At 47.3% G+C, this 25,255-nt stretch overlaps 6 protein-coding genes; 2 read left to right on the top strand and 4 right to left on the bottom strand.

Moving 5' to 3' along the window:
- Nucleotides 1-307: 307 nt before the first annotated feature.
- FFUJ_01782 (probable acetylornithine aminotransferase precursor) lies at nucleotides 308-1,702 on the bottom strand (the record flags this gene model as incomplete). XM_023574884.1 has 2 exons in its annotated part: nucleotides 308-1,333; nucleotides 1,388-1,702. 2 exons carry the CDS (start codon nucleotides 1,700-1,702, stop codon nucleotides 308-310), a joined length of 1,341 nt encoding a protein of 446 aa, XP_023423815.1.
- Nucleotides 1,703-4,192: 2,490 nt separating this feature from the next.
- On the top strand, nucleotides 4,193-5,788 carry FFUJ_01783 (uncharacterized protein; the record flags this gene model as incomplete). XM_023574873.1 has 2 exons in its annotated part: nucleotides 4,193-4,878; nucleotides 4,927-5,788. The coding sequence occupies 2 exons, from the start codon at nucleotides 4,193-4,195 to the stop codon at nucleotides 5,786-5,788; spliced, it is 1,548 nt and encodes a 515-aa protein (XP_023423814.1).
- A 733-nt stretch (nucleotides 5,789-6,521) lies between these two features.
- On the bottom strand, nucleotides 6,522-7,600 carry FFUJ_01784 (related to Y.lipolytica GPR1 protein and Fun34p; the record flags this gene model as incomplete). XM_023574862.1 has 5 exons in its annotated part: nucleotides 6,522-6,674; nucleotides 6,725-6,909; nucleotides 6,961-7,187; nucleotides 7,241-7,330; nucleotides 7,386-7,600. The coding sequence occupies 5 exons, from the start codon at nucleotides 7,598-7,600 to the stop codon at nucleotides 6,522-6,524; spliced, it is 870 nt and encodes a 289-aa protein (XP_023423813.1).
- Nucleotides 7,601-9,859: 2,259 nt separating this feature from the next.
- On the top strand, nucleotides 9,860-10,600 carry FFUJ_01785 (uncharacterized protein; the record flags this gene model as incomplete). Its single annotated transcript, XM_023574851.1, has 1 exon — nucleotides 9,860-10,600. The coding sequence occupies one exon, from the start codon at nucleotides 9,860-9,862 to the stop codon at nucleotides 10,598-10,600; it is 741 nt and encodes a 246-aa protein (XP_023423812.1).
- Nucleotides 10,601-11,055: 455 nt separating this feature from the next.
- On the bottom strand, nucleotides 11,056-12,301 carry FFUJ_01786 (uncharacterized protein; the record flags this gene model as incomplete). XM_023574840.1 has 3 exons in its annotated part: nucleotides 11,056-11,269; nucleotides 11,315-11,523; nucleotides 11,570-12,301. The coding sequence occupies 3 exons, from the start codon at nucleotides 12,299-12,301 to the stop codon at nucleotides 11,056-11,058; spliced, it is 1,155 nt and encodes a 384-aa protein (XP_023423811.1).
- Nucleotides 12,302-17,917: 5,616 nt separating this feature from the next.
- FFUJ_01787 (uncharacterized protein) lies at nucleotides 17,918-20,252 on the bottom strand (the record flags this gene model as incomplete). XM_023574829.1 has 2 exons in its annotated part: nucleotides 17,918-19,992; nucleotides 20,060-20,252. 2 exons carry the CDS (start codon nucleotides 20,250-20,252, stop codon nucleotides 17,918-17,920), a joined length of 2,268 nt encoding a protein of 755 aa, XP_023423810.1.
- Between the last annotated feature and the right edge of the window lie 5,003 nt (nucleotides 20,253-25,255).

The following is a 25,255-nucleotide window of genomic DNA, read 5'->3' as shown; positions in this document are numbered from 1 at the left end:
CGTTGAGCGTGTCATGATATGCGTTTTATATACGGACACAGGCCATCAATTGATTTGAATCGACATTCTAACATGCTATTTCCCATTACTTTGTGATTTCCAATCGTAACACGTTTATATTCATACCAACTCCTGTGACTTAACTTAACTCTTCCATTTAATTTTTAAGTGACATTCGTCTCATCTTCATATTTACGGCAATCGCAAAACGTAAATCAGTATATGGTATCTAGCCTTTTGTCTAGTCTCGCTCTCGTCTTAACATCAAACACTTTTAACCAGTAATCATAAACACCCAACTCTATCTTTACCGAGTAGCAGCAATGGCAGCCTCCACAATATCCAATCCCTGGTTGATCTCCTCATCTGTAACAGTCAAGCTCGGCACAAATCGCAATGTGTTGACGCCAGCACTAATGATGAGTAGTCCCCGCTCACGGGCAGCCTTGATAATGGCTGTAGGATCCTCAGACAACTGGAGGCCTAGGATCAGACCTCGCCCACGGACCTCTGTGACAAGATCGGGATATTGGCTCTGGAGCTTGGCGAAGCGCTTCTTGAAGATCTCGGACTTGGCGCGAACGTCGGCTTGGAGCTGCTTGTCGGAGAGACGACCGACAATGTAGTGCGCCAGACGACAAGCAAGAGGGTTTCCGCCAAATGTGGTGCCGTGGTCACCGACCTTCATCTTATCAGACACATCCTGCGTAACAAGCACGGCGCCAATGGGGAAACCATTTCCGAGAGCCTTGGCTGTTGTGAGGACATCAGGATGAGCCTCCTTGGGCAAGTTACCGTGAGCCCAAAGAGATCCTGTTCGACCGAGACCAGACTGAATCTCATCGTAGATAAGGACAGCACCGACCTCACGACATCGCTTCGCTAGCGCAACAAGGAACTCCTCAGTCGCAGGAGTAACACCACCCTCGCCCTGAATAGGTTCAACAATAACACCACATGTCTTCTCAGTGACCAAGTCATTGATTCCAGCAACATCGTTGTAATTTCCCGTCTTGAAGCCAGGAACCATGGGCGAAAAGGGCTTCTGGTACTTGGGGTTCGGTGTCGCGGACAAGCTGCCCATAGTTCGGCCGTGGAAACCATTGTTGAACGAGACGATCTCGACTTTCTCGCCCGAGGGATCGACGACCTTTCCGGCTTTGCGGGCGAACTTGATAGCGGCTTCGTTGGCTTCGGAGCCGGAGTTGCAGACGAAGACTGAGGCGGCATTGTGCATGGCACCTGACTCGAGGGTTTTTTCGACGAGGAGTTTGGAGAGGGCGCCGGTCCATGGGTTGTAGTAGAGGTTGGAGGCGTGGACGAGAGTTTGGGCCTACAATTAACCGTCAGCAACTCAGTTCCACCATCTAAACTATATTCTTCTTACCTGCTCGTTCAAGATTCGAGTAAACTCAGGATCGCAATGGCCAAGGCCATTGACAGCGATACCGGCTGTAAAGTCCAAGAACTTTCGGTCCTCAGCATCCCACAGCCACGAACCCTTTCCCTTGACAAAAACAGGCGGAGGACGGGCATATGTGGCGACCATGTAAGGCGCATGCTCGTTCACGATGGCAGCGCTCTTGGAATCGGACGCGACGTCGGCATTTGGTAGCGAAGCGAAACTTCGGCGGACCATTCGAGGGCGGGCGACGCCAGCGCAGGACGCCAATCGAGCTCGGAGGGGGAGTCGCAGAGCCATTGCGATTATGTATTATTAAGTAAGAAGAGGATACGGAAAAGAGAGAAAAAGCGAGGTTGAGTGAGTATAATTGCGTTTGGAGGGGAAAGAGAGAGAGAATATTTGTGATTTTTATCTTATCAATCGCCTCCGCTATCGCAGTTCAATTTTGACACTAAAAACTTTATTCGAGTCACTTCCCTGCCAAAAAGGATCCAATATGGAGACATTTTGACTCAAACAATGGAATCATATTTAATCCTTGTTGATGTACGATGAATTTTATATTGAGAAACCCTTCAAAGTGCGCCCTTTTCGTATCATCCATCTTGCTATCCAGAGGCCAATGCTCTTCAAACTGAGTCACTGCATGAATACTCATTAGCGGGATTGATGTGCATCTACATTTCGTGTGAAACTCTGGAGGCCAGCCACAGTTTATGACCTGGTGAGTCTTGTAGTAAACGTATGGTGCCCAGGCAGTCTCCTATAGTTGAGGCTAGTTTGCGTCACTGGGTAAAGTGTACCTCTCATCAAATTACCACGTCTTCAAATCGCTCGCCCCCTTTATACTGAGGCTTTATGGGTATGAAAGCTCATTTTGTGATAAGTTATTACTAATATATGGTGCCCTGATGAAACTATCATATGTGATATGTGTATCTTGAGCAAGCGGTTTCTGTAAATTCTAGGCAATATGTTGAGACGAGCCATAGACACGACATGCCATCTCTGGAGTCTTGACACTATCAACAAAGTACTTCAATCTTTCCCCAAGTAAGGAATTGAGAAACATGTCTCAGACATATGCAGTTTGTCAATAGTCGTGTTTTGTCTTGAGGCGACTCCCAACTTAACATTCCAACGGATGAAACATGAACATCCAACTGCATAGAATCCTTCAGCTCGCAAACAATACACCGGATCATCTATTCACCAAATAGAGGTCATATTAGAGAGGAAATAATGTAAGAGCCACTCCGCCCAGTTGATTCTTTAGCAGTGCCCCCGTTTCACCAGCCAGCCAAACCCGACACCAACATCCAGCGGCATTCCAGTCCATATCCTATAATTAACGCCCGTTATACAGCCTTATCACTACATACAATCAAGTCTAGAACCGTTGTGCAGCCATATACGAGACCTCTTTCATGTGAGCGTAGATCCCTGGATCGTGCACCGCTGGAGGAGTAAAGATTCACGCCACCGTTGGTCGCAGCCTTACCAACGCGTTTGATAAATCCTCCGTCGACGATCCCGATGAGTTTGGCCATACAAGCGTCACCTACCTAATCGACGTAAGATACAATACCCGAAGTGTAGAACAATATCCCCCCATCTGGTCAAATCATGGCGTCCAACACTCACACCGACTATACTTGGCGTTGTTCTCCTCGGCGCCCGAAGACCTGGCTGGAGTCACACTCGGCCGGATTCGCACCGATCCGAGAAAGTTGTTTGTTTGTTGTAGATCTAGACTTTTGATGGCGATATGTTTGCATGGGTTGAGGGAACAAAGAGGGTGTTGTGCAATTAGCGTATGACCCAAAGACTTGGAACTGGGAAACCCGAACCAGGGTGTCTAAAAGCAGAATGGCTACGCACAACCAGGGTCATTCGGAGATTCCAGAAACCGTTCTGTTGGTTCGTAGTCTGGGGCGTGATATACTTCAGCTTCTGTCTTTGGCCTCAGGTACAGAAGTCTATTAACAAAGCTACACACTTTAGACTTGCCGTCTCCTGAAGAACTATATACTTAGCTTAGACGTTTTAAAGTCAAATAAAAGCGTAACGGTTATTAGGGTCGCACAGACGAACGTTTCTCGCCGTATTGCCATGTTATCAGCAAAAGTTGGTCCAACCCCAAATGCGTACGCCACCAACCCCTTCGCCCCCTATAATATGCGAGACATAACGACGTAAGAAAAGGGCGTCAGAGAAGGCTGTACAAGCCTAGGCGTTGCTGATGAACTATTGACAACCTCCAAGGTATCGCCGCATCTAGAATGTCTGTTGGGTTGTTCACAAGTGAGGGCATCGCCGTGTACACCCACTCCTTTAGAAAAGGGAACCAACTGCATATATGTCTTTCCAACAATATCGAACTCTATCTAGAATCCTGTGTAACGAAAAACATGACGATTCTTCGAGTTCATTGGGCATTGGAGTCTTTTCTGGATACGTGTGGCTCGAAAATTTGTTAGATCATGGTCTTGGGGGCATTATTCATGTGATAAGTGATGCAGCTGGGAATGTGATATGGCGAGTTTGCTAGTCCAGGCCCTTGGGCTTATTCACAGTTGAGGTTGGTGGTGGAGAGACTCACTGAAACCTGAGGTTGATCATGATGAATGCGTTTGGATTTGAGAAGTTCTATCTTGAAGTTGTATAAGTGGGAGTGATGGCCAGACGAAAGGAGAGGTTCATCAGGGCAACTATCACATTACATCTTACACAATTATCTCTCTATCTCTCTTCTTACATCATTGATTAGTGTTGATTCAACTCAACATGTCTTCTATCCTCCAGTCTCAGGCCTTCACCTCCCTCACCATCAATCTCATTCCCACCTTCATACTCTTCTCGGTAGCCGTCTACATTCTCCCAGCACTGACTCGCCGTCTTCTGCAATTCCTTTCGTCTCCAAGCTCCCTTAAGGAGAAGTCTTCCACCAATGACACCCCTTCCATCTCCAATCTCCCCCGCCTGTCCGGCGTTGTTCCCTGGTTGGGTCATCTCTTTGGCCTGACCATCGACAGCACTCGCTACATCAACCGTCTGATCAAATCCACCACTGCACCTATCTTCACAATCAACATCCCCTTTGCCCGAATCACTGTCTGTCATCCCAGCATGGATCGAGTTCTCTCTCGTCACGTCAATGACACTGGTATTGCTCAAGTTCTTGTCTACGTTGGTCCTCGCCTTTTTGGTCTCAAGGAGGATACCATCAGAGCTGTCTTCGGCTACAACCCTCAGCCTCTGCACAAACAAAAGTTTGGACACGCCGAGAACATTGTGTCCCTCAATCAGCGCTCAAGCAACAACATTAGGGAGCGTGTGATGAAGATGCCCGAGGCGAATGAAATTCTTGTTGGACGTTGGGTGTTTGAGTTGGCTGTCTCTGCTACAGCGAGTGCAGTCTGGGGAGTTGCCAACCCCTGGAGTATGGATCAAGACTTTTCCAATGAGTTCATGTAAGTTCTACCTAAATGAATTTGATAAAAAAAACTAAAACACTTTAGGAAACTCAGCGAGACGTTCGATACTCTTGGACGGCCCTTCGCTTGGCTTACAGCAAACCCAGCCTGGAATTCTCGCAAATACCTCCTGGCCAGACTTCGCAAATTCCATCTCGAGCACCGGGAAGCCCGTGTTCAAACTACAGCTCACAGCATCAATGTCGTGGCCCACAGTGATCCCAACTGGGAGAACAACCCAGACTACTATCATATTGAGATGGTCTCAGCTCTAGGCCTCCTCGCAACCACTAGCACTCTTGCAGTCTGGCTCACACGCCACTTGTTGACGGACTCAGAGTTGATAAAGGTTATTCTCAATGAGGTGCAACAGCTTAAACACGTTGAAGGGGAAGACAAGCCGCGTCTGGACTTTGCCAATGTTCGTACTGAATGCCCATGGTTGATGGCATCTTGGTACGAGACTCTCCGTCTTCACATGACAGGAGTCGCTCGAATCGCTCGCCATGATTTCATGCTGAACCTCCCCGACTCGGATCCCATTGCCGTTCCTCAAGGAGAGATCTTCATGCTCCCAATGTGTGCATCCAACTTGGACGTCGACAATTGGGGTCCTGATGCCGCGACCTTCAAAGCTTCTCGGTTCATCAACAAAGCGGGTGAAGTCTCTGGAAGTGCTATTCGCAAAGTCAGAGCTTTTGGAGTTGCGGGTAATATGTGTCCTGGTCGCGTGTTTGGTACTGATATCGTCTTTTCTGTTGTTGCCACTATGCTTCGAACATTTGACATTGAAGCTGCTCCTGGTGAGGAGTTTAGGGTGCCAACTCTGCGCGGAGGATTCAACGTTGGATTTGAGAGATACGGAGACGATGTCAAGGTGCTTCTTAGAAAGAAAGGCATCGCTTAAAGAGGGTTTGGACCTGTATTGGAAGGGCTGGAGTAAGAAGCAGCCTCTCAAGAAGAATTACGAACTTGGGTGTCTAGGAGTTAAATTGATTCTCAATATATCATGATCTTTAGATTATATTACTATTCGTCGCCATTTACTGCGTAACCTCAATCCGGCATCCAACCACGTTAATACTTGTAGCCCAAGAACAACATTGTCGGGTACTCGTAGCGTCGAAGGGGGCCAGTTGAAAAAATGAACTCTCTGGTAAATTCATTTCTAAAGCTCACTGACAATGAGAGAATTATGTATGGCATTATGGTAAGACTCCTCCTCGTATCGCTTCTAATTGTCGTTGTAAGCGCACGGTGACTTTGGGTGGAAGACGAAGGAGATCTACTGCGTAATAAACTCAACGAAAATACACTCTTTCACCCACAAGTTTGTGTGAATTCTCCCCAAAACTAATAACCAGAGTTGCTTCATAAAACGAATAGTTAATGTGGTACAGAGCATAACGGGAAACGTCCCTGGTATTCACTATCTTTTCCGCTAATAAAGTAACTAGATCCTTTGGATATAACCAATAACTAAATCAAGTTCGAATCTCAAAGTCCGAACGTCGGACAAGAGGCCACCCATTTCCAATTGTTGGATGATTCAACGCCATCACCAACGCCAGCAAGGAGATGCCCCGGTGTGCGTATCTTCCTTACAACCCCTTTTCCATATTAGTCCCATCATATCCAGCTTAAGCACGACGAGCCTTCTCGCTGTGTCCCTTGATGACAGTGGACAAGTCGCCAACGGGGATTTGGATGGGGAAGTCGACGATGGCGAAGAGGACAGCAATGAGGATGTACCAGCCAGACATGCATGTTACGAATCCAAAGGCACCACCGGCCTGAGACAAGTTAGTAAGAGGTCAGATGTATAGTGCAAAAGAGGACATACCACGAGGAGCTTTTGTGCGAGCTTTGCATTTCCAGTGAAGTCATCGGCCAGAGCCCAGAAGGCAGCAGTGATCATCAAGAAGCAGAAAGTCAAGCTGAAGAAGATCATGACGAAGACGACGTTGGTTCGGAAAGCGCAGATGAGGAAGATGAAGGACAAGACACCCATGAAGAGCAGCCAGAAAGCTATTTATCGTTAGCAAAGGATCATCAGCTAGGACAGTAAGATAGACTCACCAAGACTGGCGTTGAAACCTTGGGTAGCAAGACCCTCAGCAGAAGATGTGGCATCGGCGGGAGCATAAGAGGCGTAGGCAGCAAAAGCAGGGATGAGGGTGCCACCGTAGGAGAACCAGAAACCACCGAAGGAGCAGAAGACGCAGGCTGGGAAACTGTTGCCCAGGACCCATTCGAGAATACCACCGATGATCATGAGAAGACCGCCCATGAAGACGTAGACGGCACTGTTACTATTGTTAGACGCGTTTATAGGGGATGTTAGGGGATTAAGACGTACTTTGAGGCAGCACCACTGCCGCCAGCGCCTCGCCAGCCCATGAGATCGCAGGTCAGGGGTGTGAAAGCGAGGAGGAAGCCAACAAGAGCACTGTAATTGTTGTTAGTAATAGACTCCGGCATGGGGAGAAGTGATACGAGCGTACATAGGTGTAGGGTTTCCAAATGTCTGTCGAAGATCTCCCTTGACCTGGTTCATAGGCGAAAGGTAAAGCTTCTCAAACAACTCAGGGCTCATCTGAACACTCTGGGCAGTTCGCAACCTATTCAGGCTCTCCAGGCGTTGAGCCTCAGGGTCGAAGCCATTAAGACCATCGTGCTTCTCGTTGAATTGCTCGCTGTGCTCGGTGGTAGCGGCCATGATGGTGATTTCGTCCAGGATGGGAGATTGTTAGGAAGAGACTGATCTTTCTTAGTGAAAAGGAGAAGAGTCGCAATGGTATATAGAATCGAAATCAGATCATAGGGTAGTGAAGAGGAGAGACAACAAAGTCAATGCAAAAGCAGGGACAGGGACGGACTTATATCAGGCCATAGCTCCCCTAATGTATATAAATTGCAAGCCAATACGGGGACATAAGCTCAAAAGCCAAGCCTGGTCCCCCAGATTGGCACGGAACAGGGGCGCCACCCTTTGATCCGGCCCCATGTTACATCTTTGGTTCATGTTGCTTTTGCTTTTGTTTCCCCAGGTCCTGTATGGACTGTCCACCCAGTCGCAGATCTCCACCACTAGGAGAAGAGGAACAACAACGGCATCTGAGCGTCAAGAAGATCAGCCCGCCTGTCCGTCTAGAAGCACAAGTCCTGGGCCTGGTTGGCATTGGCGCCGTGTCATCCGAGTCAAGGCATGTCTTCGATTCATCAAAGCCACAGCAGGATTGGAGAAGGAGGCCTAACTCTCCGATTCGACGAGTCCTGTCTCAGTCTAACCTCTCGCAGCCTAAAGAGTGTAGCATCCTACCCCAGCTTGGCGTTGCGCGTTTGCGTTGCGGGGGAGGAATTTAGATTGGCAGCGCTAAGACCTTGAGTTGGAGTTCGAGTTCTCTACTAACCCCAGATGCCACCATCTCCACACGATCCCTTCGCCCGGCTGAGGGAGACAGGGACTAGGGAGGGAGCAGCCTCACCGTTGATGCATTTTTGTGGCGGGGGGGGGGGATTCGTTTTGGGGGAGAGTAAATGTTCTACGCGTGTCAATTGCTAGTTGAGGATAGTCTAGATCGAGAGGCGAGATTGACTTTGGGTTATTCCCCGGCCAGCCGAGTTGCTGTGAGGGGAAGACATGGTGACTTAGACAAGATATGGGAGAACAGCACAACAGCGAGAACAGATCACTTACAAAACTGCAGTCTGGGGAAAGGATCGAAATGACCAACAAACGTGTATATTATTATGGATACGTATCAGAGATCCCCGGGGCCCCGGACTGGTACTACCTCCGTGCATCTTAGAGTTGGGTTCGTGTTGTTGGTCTAAGAAGCAGAACTTCGGATCCGCTGCCAGATGAGTGGATATCACTACAGAATGGATGTACATGAGATTTACGGAGGAGGCCTATAAGGTTACTGTAGTGGTGTAGGGGCAACGTGGCAGGGTACGTATAAGTCAGTGTCTGGCAGAAGAAAGCTTTTGTTGATGGGTCGATTATGATGCGTGCCAGTCTAGTTGGCTGACAGAGGAGACAAGACCGGCTGTCGAGAAGGCGTTTAACCTCTGTATGGCAGCATAACAGTTAGTTACACGTTGTAACGGTCGTTGAATGACTCGAGAAATGTAACCCTCTTCTCCAATTCAGCACTTGATATGCTGTATCTCTGCCAACAATGGATCGAAGAGCATCTCAACAGTCAAAGCACAATTCAGCTTTGACTGTCACCTGATTCCACTCTCAACACAAAAGTCCATCGATCGTCACGTCCAAGCCCAAGAACGTCCAGAGTCTGAGTTTGAACAACTCCCTTTTCCCCATTGCCCCAGATTCTGATCCCTTTGAACCCCCCTGCAACGCCCTGAGATGAGGGGAAACAATGGTTGACTGCGGCTCCGTGGTTTAGTCTTACGCTAAATCGCGGTTCCGCTTTTTAGTGAGGTCGCTAAAAATACGGTACTTGCAGTGCTGTATTTCCGGGGTTGTCGGAAGAACCAAAGGCCGAGACTCGTCATCTCATTGGTCGGTGAATAACAACCAACTCACGCCGTCATTGATGGCATTTGGCCCACAAGTTCCATGTTATCAACTCGACTCGATCATGATGATTTACACATTCAATCGCCGTTTTATAACCTCATCGTGATTACAAGACTCAATGGCTTTGTCTCCTAATAAAAGGGCTCATCATTATCGATAAATGATCCATCATGGCTTGCTCTGGTCCCTGACGTTTTGCTGTTTATGGTATTGACTTACACGTCTATGCTGTCATCATGATTAGCCCATCCGTCATGACTGTGTCAACGACGTCACAGACAGAGACAGTAGAAAACAAACAGAAGGGAGAAATCCATTCTCTTCACCAAACATTGTCCAATTGATCTCATCTGACCTCTTAACTATTGCTCTACAACGCATCAATTCTAAACACTCTAACATCACTCACGTCTCAAAAACACCATCAAGATGAAGGCAGTTTTCGGTGCTGGGCAACAAGGTTCCGCTGCAGTTCCCATCATTTCAGGCGTAGCAGCTCTCGGTGCAGGTGTCTACTATCTAGGCAGATCCAAGCCCGGGACCACACCTGAGCAAGACCGCAGGGGTCGCGCGGAGGCCAAAAAGGCCGAAGGACTCAGCGGCGCCGGCATTGGAGGAAATGCCGTCACAGGCGGCCACGAGCTTAGCCACGTCAACTCGAACCGCAAAGAGGGCATCACAGCACCTCTCGAGAAGCTTGCCAGCGGTGGAGTAGGTGGCGGAGTTGGCGCTGGCGGCTCCAACGTTCGAACTTCAGTTGAGATGTCTGCAAAGGACCAGCCCGGTACATCGAGCACTTCTCATGGCAGTGGAATGTTGCAGGGCTTGTTTGGCACTGGAGGATCGAAAGCTGGTGACGGGTCTGGAAAGGAGACCAAGGATACGAGAGTGGCTAGCAACTACGATGGCACGCCAACCAAGAGAGACGCAACGAAGCACGACCAACACCAGCCTAGAGTGGATAAATCAGGTGGCGGCGACGACAGAAATAACAAGGGTGGCAGCAGCAGCAAGAATAGCAATGACCAGTCAGCTTCGCAGTCCCTCCAGGGCGCTTTTGGACAGGGAGGAGGCAATGTCGCTGAGCGCGGTGATCAGAGCCAAGGCTTCCGTGATCCCCGAGTTGCGAGCAACCATACCGAGACGACGACCAAGAAACATGCCAACTAGGAAGAGATGCTCAAGTAGTCATAGCAGGAGTTTCTTAAAAATGAGCAAGTTTTACCGAGTTGCCTCGTCGACATAATCTCCTGAAAGTCAAGGATGTCAAATCTAGAATCCTTTCGTGAAACAGGCACGTTTAGTGAGACCTAGCAACGCCATGATATTGTGCCTAGCAACATTATCCAATCTCCCGTGAGCGCATGGTTGAGTTGTTGAGCTGAAGTGACCTGCATCGCATAGCCAAGCCTCTCCCCATCATCTTCCAAGACCCATGTCCCAAGACGATCAACAAAACGTAACTAGATCTGATCTGATCTCATGTGAAAATGGAGAAAGAGAAAAAAAGCAGTGACTGCAACTTGAGCGACCAATAGAAGAATGTCACCGCCACGCCCTCCGTGTCTCCGGATCTACCCCAGATTGCAAGTCCCGTTTCCCCAGACCATCCACCATCTACCGTGTCAAACACCTCCAGCCTGAGTATTCTGTCTGGAGAACCACCATTTCCCCGGGAACTTTTGCTCAATGCTTGGTGGGTACGTCCAGAAGATGAGAAATGCAATGACTTTGTTGAGGATTCGAGCTGGCCTTGATTGATTTGGCATGTAGCGGCGCCAGAGCTTGTATTCGGAGACAAGGAGAGTGTTTCCAAGGACGTTGATGAAACGAAATATCCTGCTCTGTTAGTGTGATTCTTTTGTTGTCGGCATTTGGACTTACATGTTGCAAGCAATGAAAAAGATTGTTGCAATGTCTGCTGCTCGAACTCCCTCGGATCTTATCCCCATGGTCCTAACAACACCTGTAAGGGGCGGAATCCAAAGCCCAAAAATACTCATTTCTAAGAGTAAAGACCAGTGATAAGTTCTCATCTCTGTGCCCCTTACCATACTCAAGCAGAACACCCAGCACGCCATGAGAAAGTTGACCTACGCCAGTCAGCACAACACTCTACTCTTACATTCACTCACTTACCACTGTTGGTCCAAGAACCAGCTTGTCCTTTTTGTAATACTTCCAACACAGCGACGCTGCTGCAATGGTAATCGTACTCTGCGCACAGCCAACCAAAAAGTAGTACAGCAGTATCATCCGATATCGCCTGTAGCACACACGATGAAACTCATACTCTTTCCACGCCGCATCCGACGTAACAGGAAACCCACAATATCGACATACACAAACAGTCGCAAACGTTCCGAGGGTATATATACGGCCCACGACGAAACCTCCTCGCGAAGAAACGCAGTCGAGACACTCGTTAGCCAGAGGATATCTCGCGTCAGACTCATCGGCGTGGATGAGATGATCTCTCATCGCGTCGTAGCGAAGACAGCGAAAACACGTTGAGAGGAGTTCGAATTTTATGCTGGGGAAGACTTCGCGTATGAAAGGTTTGTTGATTGTATAGCGAAGGAGACGACATGTTCGTCGTAGAGACTCGACCTCGCCGAATGTGAGATGCTGTAGGATCATAAGCTGGAGTTCTGCTGGGAGTCGAAGAAGTTCATTTTCGGTATTGAAAGCAATCAAGCTATTGTCGCCCTTTGCCAGTTCGTGGAAGAGTTGCGGCGCTGTCTTCTTCTGAACATCTTCCTCATCACCGCTTGTCGAAGGTGCCTTTGTGTTGTTGTTGTCATCACTGATGGGCACAGCCTCACCACAAAACTGCTCTCGAAAGTGATCGAGCGCTCTCACAGAAATCATTTCAACTCAAGTTTCCGCATCGCCAGTTCCCATAATGAATATTGCAAGAGTTACTTTCCTGCGAAAAAGTCATCGCAGAATCTACATACACACGCAAGAGATCCGACCTTTATCAACTCTCGTCAGCTCCAACCCATCTTTAGGACTTCTGCTGACGATGATGGGTGTTTCTGACACTGAGGTCAAATATTACTCGTGAAGGAGTGTCGGATAAGCAGAGCTCGGAGTCTCCAATACAGTCAGCAGACGCGCTTACTGTCGTAAACACCACCATTTCTACTGTTCAAAGAGCTTAATACTTTATTTTATCTAGCATACCTGGGCTTTTGCCGAGAGGTACTTGATTTAGTGCTGAGTAACACTCTTCTTCGTGGTGTTGACCCAGGTTAGTTGGTAGATGCTGGTTGGTTTACAAGAGACTTGGTCTGCTTGAAAGAGAGGCACAGCATGACCATCGTTATGTTAGCATTTTCTACTCTATTTCGGAACTTAATTATATGAATAGGGGATGAACATTCATGTTGGTAATCATAAGGAACTGTGCAGTGTGCGCCTTAGTCCAGGCGCTGAACAGTATCCTAAATCCATCGTGAGGACTTGAGACGCGATAACTTTCTTATTTCGCGTCCTTCGCTCCAGTACAAATGCTTCTCCTCAAAAGATGTTCTTCTGAGTCTTGATAGCCAATCTGCTATGTGTCACTCAGTAAGTTTGCGCGTGTGTTGAGTCTGATCAAAACGGTTTCAGTGGTATATTCGTTCAGTTGCGAATGATGATCAACCAGAACTTCACGATCAGCAACATGCAAATTCGATGCCCAACTTCACATTAATATAGTTTGAGCAAGTCAGTAGATTAATCTTGCAGCATATACAAAGCATGTGGCGGAGGTCGACAGCCGAAGCTGTGTCAGTCTAGGGTAGTTATCAAGGAAAGTTGGCAGCGATAACTGTCTCCGGCACATTTCCGTGTCGCGCCTGATAATGTGGCATCTATCTGATTGTTTAATCCATTGCAGTTTCATCTAGATATCAGTTTGGTGGAAGACGCGTCATAAAGGCCCGAGTGGCCTCGAGTGTCGGAGGTTGCGGCGTCCACAAGATCACCAACATTGGAGAGTGCCAGATCAAATGAACACAGGTTTTATTTGAGCTTGAAGTACATATTTCGTTCTTTGTGACCTAGTATGCGTGTCATCTTTGCCGGGGTATATTTGCCTTTCTATGCATACCAGGTCTGATTAACATAATTAATAAGGATGATAGAATATACTCTCTTGTATTCAAGAACCATGGTTTTGACCTCACCATGTCATAGGCCATGTATTTCCAGCACACGATTGAATTGCGGTTTAAAATAAACAAGTGGGTTAGTCTTAACTCCAAGAGGGCCGTTTTCCAGTCATTGATGGACTCGCGCGTCCTAGAATTGAGCACACGAGGAAGACCTAGATGGGCACTTAAGACACCTACGAGATGTCACCCTACGAGAGACTCTCATTCAGCTGGAAACTCTATATGATTGTAGCTCCAGCAACCCGTGCTGCGAAGAGATCCTTCTTCATGTCAGCAAGCCTCTCCCCGAGGGGGTAATGATCCCATCCTTAGCAACGAGTTGTATTATATCCTTTAACTATAGGTGCTACTGGACGGCCTCATTGCCGTATAAGAAATCTTCTATAATATTAGACATCTTACGGCATGTGAGGGGGCCTTGTTGTTAAAGTGGTGCAAGAAGTGTATACCACATGCTGAAGCCCATGCACCTTCGAAACATGAGAACTTGCTGGAAGCCTGGTGCCGAGATAGCTACTACCTCAAGCCGGGTATATGGCATTCATTAATCGAAACAATTGTGGTTTCTTCCGTAGTGACCGGACTCAAGAGATCTTGATTCTAGAGCCATGGGAACGGGGCTGAATTAGGCCTGACTTTGTTTTGGTCAACATTCACATCAAGAGGTTAGCTAGGGAATACCTTTGTAATCTTCTCACCTTGACGATTCAAGCATATCTGCATGGAAGCTCAATTAGAGAGTAGAATCAAATGGTATGGGCAAGCCATGAGGTTACCGATAACCATGGCTTCAAACTCGATAGACCAGTTGTGATCATCACAACTTGAAACTTCTAATTCACACGAGAAAGACTGTGTGATGAGTTTAGATGGCTACAATTATTGATCATGTTTGAGCAATCGATGCCAGCCAAAACTTCCGGTTACATATATATATATATATATATATGTTACACCTATTTGGTGTTGATATTGAGCTTATAAGTCTTTGGAAGTTTCGTTCTTGTGAGTAAGTTATTTATGGCATTCAACTCTGTCCACATAGCTATTACATCGTGATATCATTAATTCAGAGGCCAATACCATTCATACTATTTCATAGTATAATTTAGTTCTATATAGTTATCGTTGAGTCTCTTAGCCATGTCCCGTTTGCCTGGTAGCTACCCGTGTTAGGTATCCCATAGAACCCGAGAGTGCACCTTTTCTGTCAGGTATCTCTAACGATGTAGCCTATAACCATAGCCTTTTTTTTAACCTTACTGCTATACTTTATTGAGTCTGACTAAATCACTGCTAATGAATACCAAGTCTATTCCATTCTGTGGGAAACAACAAAGGTGGTATGTCGGATTCCGGGGGATCTGACGGAAGCTGTAAAACTCCGGCGGACCGCAGGCCGGCCCGGAAAAAGACTGGAAAAGAACTCGGCACCGCGTCCGACGGGTTTTTCCTGATCTTTTGTTCCGTAAATGCAGTGCTTGAACATAATGACGAATTTACATGATGGCTCACTCATGTGGTGACTCAGCTTGGCATGACTTGGTATGACCCTTACGTCGCGCGTGTGTTTATCCGGCCAGCAGGTAACAGGTTCAGTATAATATGCTGAGGATAGATCGACGGCCGTTGTAATGTAGTGGCTGCAACCAATTCTCTGAACAAATAACAAGAGATCATAACTATTGTTTTAGTTATCTTAGTTAATTGCAAGGGGTCTTGAGATCGGCATCTCTTATTAATGATCCCTTGCTGCTTGGTTGTGAGATCCACTGATCAGAGGTCTTGCTTGATATGTAGGAAACTAGGTACAATGCCTGATACGCCTCTAAACGATACCGGATACAGACAACTTAATAACTATTATCCTGAGGGTTGCAATAGGCCAAGCTGATGTTGATATTCTGTCGCAACAACAGTAGATCACGAACGCTCTCAGTTCCGCGCCATATCGCCTTTCTATATCTTGGTGTTACCCTATACAGTTCCACAGCCAATAACTATAGTTCATTTATTCTATACAATCGTCGTTGAATCTCTCAGCCTTGTGCCATTTCCAGAGCGCCCTAGGCGCCTCTCGGATTTCCTGTACGATAAAAGCCGCGGCCCGGGCGGACCTCAGCTCGGCCCCACACGGACGGGACCAAGGCTGACCTCTTTTTCTTTCTTTACGACCATTATGACGAATTTCTGAGATGCATGTGGCGTGATAACGCATATGAGGTGGCCCCTTAGCAGTCCGTGTGTTTTTCTAGTTCGTGTCTTAATGAATGACAGGTCATACACAGCTCTGCAGGCCTTTGTGTAAGCCGATGGAAGAGTTTTTTGCCACCTCTTCCAAGTATCAGCAGAGGTTTACCGATCCGCCAAGGAGGAAATTTCGGCCTACTTTCCAAGGTATTGTCATCTCACGCGATATTGATCCTGTCTGCGTCCCAATGGTGCATTCCTCCCATGTGCGTTCGCCGAAGCTGCAGTATGCAAGAGATCAATAGCTTGACAACTCCCCATGTCATGCCACGCTCTGCCAGGGATTAATACCACCATAGTCCGTAGAGCTGCTGAAGATCTCGATGACAGCCGCATATTCTGCCCAGAAGAAGGAAAGGGAAGCACCGACAGACCCGAGGGTCCGGCTCACTAGACGACCATGCAAGGAACGGGAGTGTCCGTTCCCAACCCCTCGGGAGCAGCGGAGCTTTGCCATAGGTCCCCGATACCTGTGATCCCTGGACGTCAGGCAGCCACCTCCGTCGACACCAGGTTCAAAGTGTAGATGCCGCGGCGACGCCGACGCGCAATGCGACGCCCGTCGCACTGCGTCCCGGCTGCGTGGAACAGGCCCTGGCAGCAAAACGAGGCGATGTTACACTCCAGAATTCCCCTTATTCTTCCTGCAGCAGAAATATTATCTAAAAGATTGCAATTATGCCCCATTGGAGGCTAGACTGTCCTGTAACGCACATTAGCTGGGCCTGCTTTCCAGGTCCAGGGCGTTCTAGACCACCACAGCGCGAGCCTGCAGACTGCAGTATGCACACCCCGCACGAATGGGGGACGCTTTTGTTTTGGTCCTGAGAGAAATGAAATCCAAGATAGAGCAGAGACTGAACTGAAAGATAATTAAACCCTAATACTCAGCTTCATTCCAAATTGAGAAGGTCTTCCAGCCATTCGGGAAACCGTTCTGGTGAGGCTAACGTTTACGGCTCGGGTCGCTGCACTAGCGCCAAGAATGCACTGCTCGTATTGGGCCCCCTACTCCTACCTGGGGCTCCGTTGCGAATAGCTTCAAAGCCGCCAAACTCTAACAATTACCGTGCCTTGTGCCTGTAGCCCGCTGCTTTTAGCCAAAAGGGGAGAATTTGGTTCTAATCCAACGGTCAGGTCAGATTACTGGTTTCCAGGTAAGCTCGGGCCCTCTCTTTGCAACGCCCTCCAAGGACTGGTCAAGATCAACTCTCTGTGCCGTGTGCCACCAAACTCTATACTCAACCCGTCAAAGACATTCTTACCCACAGCGCAGAACATCTCCGTCCCCCCCCCTCTCGTCCATGATGCACATGCTCAAGGGCTCTTCTCTGTAAGGCAGGGAAAAGGGTCCATGGGTAGGCGAACTTTTTCCTGTCAGCTGAGGGTCCAGACTCTAGTATGCATTGACGCAATGCAGGGCACTTTGTTAGGAACCCCTCTTTTGGCATCATTTGCAATGAGGAGGCTGCCTATCTTGGACGACGCGTTGACTTGATGTTACTCGCTATAGCTGTCAGCTGCTAGTTAGTCTGTCTTGGAATCCATACCTCGGCTAGCAAGCGAATGTCCATCATCTCCTTAGTTAGGAATGTGGTCACAATATGGTCAGGTTTGAGCTGACTGTCAATATTCAGACTATGAGGGAATAAATCTGGATTGCATCAAGGCGCAGCATAAGAGGAATTCATCATAATCAAGTCAATCCAGAAGACGAATTATGCATCCTGAAGAACCGACAGTTTCAGCGACGAGAGACATGAAATTTGCCACCTGAACTGGCGATCCCTGAATAAATGTCGATGTCCGGAATTTCCTCATTCGGTGTATATCGGCCTACCTATGCTAGCCGCGTATTTCCCCATCAGATAATTGTGAAACTCAATGCCAAGTGCGCCGTTGACGATGTTCGGTCTCCTCTAGCCCGACGTCAAAACGAAAGTATCAAAAGTTTCAAGATCAGTTCCAACACACAAACCTACCCTTTGACAGACTATTTGATAAAACAAAGTTTGAAGTGTCCGGAGTATTCCTCGTATAATTTCTTCGGGCAGTAGTTTAGACGCCCGGCTCATCTCCAATAGTCTGCGGTTTTGCTCCGTAGCGCCCTCTGGTGAGTCGAAACCTCGAGCTTCCCAAGCCAGAATCCATGAGGTGGACCAGGCGGGCAGGTTCCGCTGGCAGACTCGCCTTGCAGCTTGAGGTATTTTGCCCTGCCTTGGAGTCGAAACTGTTTTAGCTCAGACAGCACGTCTTTCATCGCGTCAAGCTCAACCCTTGTGGGCTCTCTTATGGCGGCAGGCCTATGCCGACAGGGCATGATCGCCATACACCATGCTGTGTGAAAGACGAGTGCCGAAGAGGGGACGCCCGCACGTATTTGTGCAGGGGAGGCCGGTCCGATACGATCATGCACTTTGTAATGCAACGCCAGCTCTCGATAGTCTCGTAGCATGGGGTTGCTACTCTCGTTAGAGGCTGAGCCGACCCATACCTTGACCCTAGTGGACTTTCCATCCACCCAGACGTCTATATCCAGGTAGTCAGTCTCCAGGTCCTGCTCCCTTTGAGAAACGGAAAACTCCGTCTGATCCCGTTTGTGAGGGGGAGACGTAGCTAGCTCTCGAACGGGCCGTGGGCGCCCGCTGGCCTCGTCATCAAAGAAACTGAACCCCTTATCGCCCGAGTTTAGCAGTTCCTCAGCATCTATTTCTCCTGCAGTATAGGCGTCACCCTCGTAAGCATCCTGCTCGAACTCGAGCCGGAAGTGACGGAGGCCGGCCAAGACGCTGGGACCCCGCCGAGATGACAGGTCAAAAAGCGCACGCTCCTGCGCAGAGAGAAGTTTTAGCAAGGAAATCAGTCTATTGATCAGCGGGCCACTCGAGCGTCGCGGAATATGTGTAAGGGTTAGTGAGGTGATGCGTGGGTTCATATCAGGGACAAATGGGTCGGGGAAGGCCATCTCAGCCCGCGGCAGTAGGATATTCTCAGCGATGTGCAGACAAGCCATGCTGGAGAATCCCTCAAGTTCCAATGTGGGAATTTGAGTCACTACTGAATGGTGTAGCTTGACTACCTGCAAGTTGGACGACAGCACGGGCCGTAGTGTATATGTAGCATAAAAGCCATAGAGTTTAGCCGCCTTAGGCCACCACACTGCGGCCATAGTTCCTTTCAGAGGCGGAACAAGCATCATCGAGTCGCAGCTAAACTGCTCGAGGCGCCCACGGCACAGCGTAAGCAGCTTCATGACGCCGAGGGCTGAGATCCTGTTGCCAGAGACGTTGAGATGCGTAAGCCCCCGTAAAGCTTGAAAGCTCGCTGGCGGGAAATAGGGGTCCTCGCCTTGGAGGCCCCGGCAAACGGCGTCTGCCGCATCTGATTTGACGGGGAACTTCCCGTCCAGTCGTTTAGACGCACATTCTTGGGGCAATGTATCGTGAAGATCATACAACGGCGCGTCGACAAAATGTCTGTTTGGGTGACTGAAAGAGGCACTCCATTCAGACTCAACAATGCGAATCCAAGTCCCAAAGTCAGGGGTTGTGCATCCGAACTCCAGCTTACCCTCGACATCAAAGTTGGCATCCGGGGGAGGATCGGCTGACCGAAAACAATGAGCCCCGATACTATCGAGCGCCTGGTCTGTTAGCTTGTTGTTACTCAAGTCCAAGCTCCATAGACGAGTTCCGAATCGAGCGGTTAGATTCTCGACGGTGGTGTCGTCGACCTCCCTGCCTTGGATTTTCAGGACACGTAGTTCAGGGAGCACATCGTCTTGGCATAAGGGACGGAGTGACCCCGAAGTGTACGATAGATCTAGATAGACAATTCCGCGAAGGGTGTTGATGAACTTGTTTGATAGTGACACGGGGCAACCGGCCATGCTGAGGAGTTGAATCTGATGGCCAACCTCTGCGAAGGATTCAGAAGGGTCAAGATCTTCATGGCCATCGATGAGAATACAGATTAGGTTTGGTAAGAACCTGACTGCATTCTTCAAGCTCGTATTGAGGTTGACACCGATGCTGAGAGAATATGTGCCCCTGATGGAGCGAGCATCAAAGACTCGAACAAGGCTCAACGTCTCGGATCTCACCCGACTGACGCCGTTGAAAACAGAGTTCATCAACCAATCCAAATCTGATGAAACTAATCAGTTCCTGCTATGAGGACAAGAGACTAGGGCATTGTTCAGTTCGCGGCTCACCATGTTCTGCATCATCAAGACCGGTAACAATGTCTGAGCGTGGGATACGACTCCATATGCGTGGGGCAAAAACGTCCCAATACCGGTGATTTACACCGCACAAGGCCGGATAGTCCTTGGGAGAGATGTAGGGAGCCACTAGGGGCAGCCAGTCGGGAGAGATGGCATCTTGGTAAGATGGAAGCGAAGCCATTGCGAGATTGCTAAGTCAGCCAGGTTCAGCATCGAGACAACCAGGCTCCGGGATCCCCGGGGTTTGCGTCGGCCGAGATAATCCGGGCCTCAACTCTGACGATCATGGGCATACAGTGAAAAGAGATAGAGAGAGACAGACGGGAATAAAAAGTGCTGACGCTGCGTTCCTCAGCTGGTTACTAGCAATGCATGTGCATGTTGCTGCTGGCAGGGCTGGCAGTGGAGATTGGTGACATGACATTATTCAGACGGCGATACTCCGCGGATTTGTCATTGGCTGTGGCACAGCAGCGAGTGCCAAGCGCACAGGCCTCTTTGTGAGCCTCTGTGGAGGCAGCCTGTTTTAACGGCTTATGCCAAGATCGGAGCTAAGTTACAGGGGGTCGATCAGGTACGTAAAGGTGAGGTGTGCACTGTATCAATAGCATCTCTTAAACTGTCCATAGGACTTTCTATTCGTCATCAGTGACCTTCACAGCTGAATTAAGATTCAACTGGACCTACAGAGGAGAGGGTCTGTATCCTTGAACAGCTGTCAAGACTGCAGTTGATGTAACCCTGCGAGATTGATTAACAGGTGATTCCTCGGAAAACAGAGCTGTCACTGTAACTTCTCACAACTCAGCAGATTATCTCCTCTCGCATTGCAGTGCAGTGCAGTATCCGACGGCAGGCATTCTACCTGATTATATCCCCACAAAATGCCATGCAAGTCATATCCCTGTCCCTGTCCCTGTCTTGCCTAGCAGACTTGCCAACCAATTCGACGCATTCTTTCCCCGCGATCTATCACATCTCTCAAAATACAGGCGCGCAAATACATGTGATACGTTCACCTGACGGAGGGACCCCGCCTGTTACTGTATGGAGGCGTCGAATTACCTAGCCTAGCTAGGGGAGAAAAGAAAACTAAGGACCTCGATCCTAAGTGACAAAAAGACTTAGGCAATATAGCCTAAGCTTAGGATAACTTTTGCTAAGTTTATTTTGACGCCTTACGGTAAGGTTTGCTGTTTTCTTGCCCCCCGAGGCCTAGGTACTTACTGCACTGTAGGCCAAGGTAATCGACATATGCAATATAATGCACAGAATAGCACGTCCCCCATACCAAGATCATGTGGGTTTGTTTCTTTTTTTCGCTTCTCTTTTTATATTTACGTACAGTAGCCTTCTAATCTCTTGCGTCATTGCCACCGCCGTAGTCCATCAAATCATGCTGTTCTGCACAACCGCCTCTTTTTGCATTCCTACGACAACAGTCTCAGAGGCAAAGAGAACTATCAACTCAACCATTTACTCATCCATTGCCTAACTAATTCATGCAACCCAAGTCCAACTATTACTGATTCCTGGGTACAGAACCCGGCGTCGATCGCGGCCTTCACATCTTACACCCGAAATCGCAATTCAGCTTGACAAGGCCTGTGTTTGATTATCTGATCTACATTGCATTTTCCATTTTGGCTGCAACCTCGTTTAGATAAGTAAACCGGCTGCCGGGAACGAACCATGCAACGATCATTCATAGGCTATTATACAGTGCATAGATAAAAGTTCCGATATATCCCGATTATACCCTAATCACCTTAATTACACCCTACCATTTTACTCTACAATTAACTAGGCAATATTTATTTAATTATAATAATATATATATAAATCTATAGAGAATTAAAAGGAAATTCTAACTATATAGCTTAATACTTAATATAGTAGCCATTTATATAATAATACTTATTTAGTCGGTTAGGTATTGATTTTATTATATTTTTAACTATATTATCTTTAATCTTAGTCTATAACTTCTCTGTAGCTATAATTAGCTAGCTAATTGCTTTAGTAGACTTTAGATAAGTAGTAATTTTAGGATATATTTTATATATTCTCTTCTTAAAGACTTTCTAGAGGTTTTTAATAAGGTTAAGGTTAGGACTGTATAGAGGCCAATTAGTAAGAAAGACTTCTCTTCTTCTTGCCTAAAGATAGAGCCAGTTTTAAACTTTTTAATAAGTAAATATATAGGTATTATTATATTAAAAAGTCTCTTTTTTCTTAATAAGATTAGAAAGATAAGACTGTAAATAGGATAGAATATACTGGCCTATTATTTCCTCCCTTTTAGATTTAAGATCCTCTAAAAGAGGGATAACTATAAATAGTTTATTATAGTTAATTGCATTATAAAATATCTGTAAATATCTTATAGGCTATCTATAGGCTTAGATTTTATCTTTATAAAGTCTTTTACCCTATAGTATTATTAAAAGAAGCTTTTAAAAAAGAAGTCTTTAGACTTATAGCTTAGTAAAATAATTACTTAATATAGTTACTATCTATACAGTTAATTATAACTTTATTAAAAAACTACTAACTATATTAAAATAACTTATCTTTATAATAGTATTTATCTATAAAAGATTTCTTTAATTAAGTAGCTTTTTTAGTAAGAAATAGGCATTAAAGTATAAGTCTATATTATATCTTCTTATTAATAAGTTAGTAATAAATTATTTTTAGTAATACCTTTAGCTACATCTAATTTATAATATCTCTATATAAAATAAAAGGGTTATTTTTAATAAGTATTTTAATATAACTTTTATCTTAATTTAATAGTACTAAAGGCCTACTAAAGTATAGTTTATCTTTATATAACTCTTAGGCTTAACTGTATTAAATAATCCTATATATTATATAATAACTTAGCCTTATACTATCTATAATATTTTTAATTTAAACTCCTAATTTATATATCATTATAAACCTTATTTTTTTATAAGGAGAATAATATACTTTTTGCTAAACGAACGGAAGATGCCAGAGTACTGACTGCCCATAAGATTTCACCATCGTTGCCCTTGCAGTGTCTGAAGCGGATGTAAGTAGAGTCTCGGCCATAATGAGAAACAGAGTGTTCATCATCATTTCTACTATACATATGCATCCCATGTTAAGGAAACGGTGCAGTATTGGACAGTGAACGAATAGTGCGTGCAGCTCGCAGCATCATCTCATCTCATCTCATTTACACCATGTACAGGGCCATTTCAACTGCATACCCGGCATCTGCAGTTCTTTCGTCATACGGCATCGTCAGTTGCTTTTTTCGTCCTGTCTCTTTGCCAGGCCCTGCTCTGTCCTGCCCTGTCCTGAGCTGAACTGGGCTGGTCATACCGAGCAGCGTTGCACCTCATACGGGCCCCCGACGGGAATCCGAGTACTCCCATGTTCCTATCCACTTCTTCCCGTGCCTAGCCTCTGTCTAACTCAGGCCCAGGGGCCAAGAGAGCGAGAGTCTGAAAGAGGGGAGCACTTTAGGCATGCGTACCAGGTTTTCCCCTGCTTCCCGTCTCCGCTGACTCAAGAGCTGAAGAGTCGAGACCCGTGATCTGACAAACAAAGAGCTCCTCCTCAGCTTACATACACAGATGGGGATGGATCACGGAAGAGGGCCCTCCCCCCGCCGAGGAAAGGCCAAGCCCGTTATCCCAAAGGTAGATCCATCCCCGGCCCGGCTTTCCAGCGCCGTTGCTCCCGTAAAGTATACGAGCTCCCCCAAAGTAAAAAGAAAAAACACTATGTGCGGTGCCAAGATGCTAGTATATGTGAAAGGATTTTCGTACTGTCTCGTGTGGTGCGAGAATGACCAAGAATGAGAATGCTGAATTCCCCTCATGATAGACCGTGGAGCAGATCTGCTGTTGGAGCTTCTTCTTCATTTCTCATTATGGCATCATAGATTTATAACCTCATAGTCTCACCTGAGCTGCGGGCACACTTCCGCAGGTTGTCCTACCAATCAGAGTCTTGAGTGTCATATCAAGCGCCACAAGTCCCAGCAGCTGTCGAGACCTTGTGTCGGGGCTCTAAGTGATCTATCATAAAATGCTGCCCACTCTGCATACTCCATAGAGGATGGTCTAATCAGACAAAAAGTGGTCTTGCGCAGTAAAATCCTTCTCCACGCACTCGTCGGCGTCCCTCTGGGCTAGTGCCCTTGATGTACAGTTGGATTTCTTGGTTGGTAATGCCATATGCGAACACTGGGAGGCCCAATTGGGTGCACGATGTTCCCTTGTGTAAGAGCTCTTTGCGGGCACGGGGCCCAGGAATTGCCGTATTGACTTGGGGACTATCACTATCACCAACTTATCAACCTGTCAACTGGCCTTGGCCGCATCCCTTGACTCCCGTATCGAGTAGACGATGTTACATCTGCAGCCCATTTGGTGTTTGACTCCCTCTGTTTACGGTAATCATACGCTATTGTCCTTACTCTCCCTGGTTGACAATCTATCTATCAGGCTAGTTATCAGACGATTGTAGCAGTATACCACGCACACTACTGTACCTCGATCCATAAGGAGAATAACGCTTCGTGTCTTGGCTGGCTGACTTTCTGTAGCCATGTCAAGATTGCCTGCTGTGGCTGTTATCGTGGCTCTTGGAGGCTGCAACAAGGCAATTCAACTGGCAGTGGATTAATAACGCCAACATATTTTGTCAGTACTGAGAAATGATTGACGGGCCCGTACTCTTGCCGACGGCAAACTGGTCAAGTCCACATCTGGTTCTCACTGTGACGGGCCAGTGGGCGAGCGAACCCACTCTCAACTCATCCAATACAATGCTTGGGGGAGACCGGCAGCGTTGGTCGGAGTGAGGAACTCGGCCGGCCGGGGTCTACGGCTTCTGGGCCACTGGGCCACTGGTCCCGAAGCTGTCAGTCTCCGCTGACATAGTTACCTTAGCTTCTGTAAACTAGTTATTGGTATTCTGCCCTACATTGGTCTATGTGAAGAATGTCATCCAAACTCGGTGGTATATGTTAGTGCTCTCTATTTGGATAGCTTTCAGTCCCTTGAGTATTCGTGGTCCACTTCCCTCGGTTCTCTGCCCAGCCTATATATCATACCAGGTAAGCCCAGGCCCCATGAGATCGCCGATGCACTCTACTTTCCACGATGCGAGACCGAAATGCCATATGGCACTGGCAATGCA

Source organism: Fusarium fujikuroi, chromosome FFUJ_chr01 (assembly GCF_900079805.1).
Source record: "Fusarium fujikuroi IMI 58289 draft genome, chromosome FFUJ_chr01".
In the NCBI taxonomy this organism is placed as follows: domain Eukaryota; kingdom Fungi; phylum Ascomycota; class Sordariomycetes; order Hypocreales; family Nectriaceae; genus Fusarium; species Fusarium fujikuroi.
Note: the sequence above shows the minus strand (reverse complement) of the source record. Positions and strands in the feature narration are given on the sequence as shown.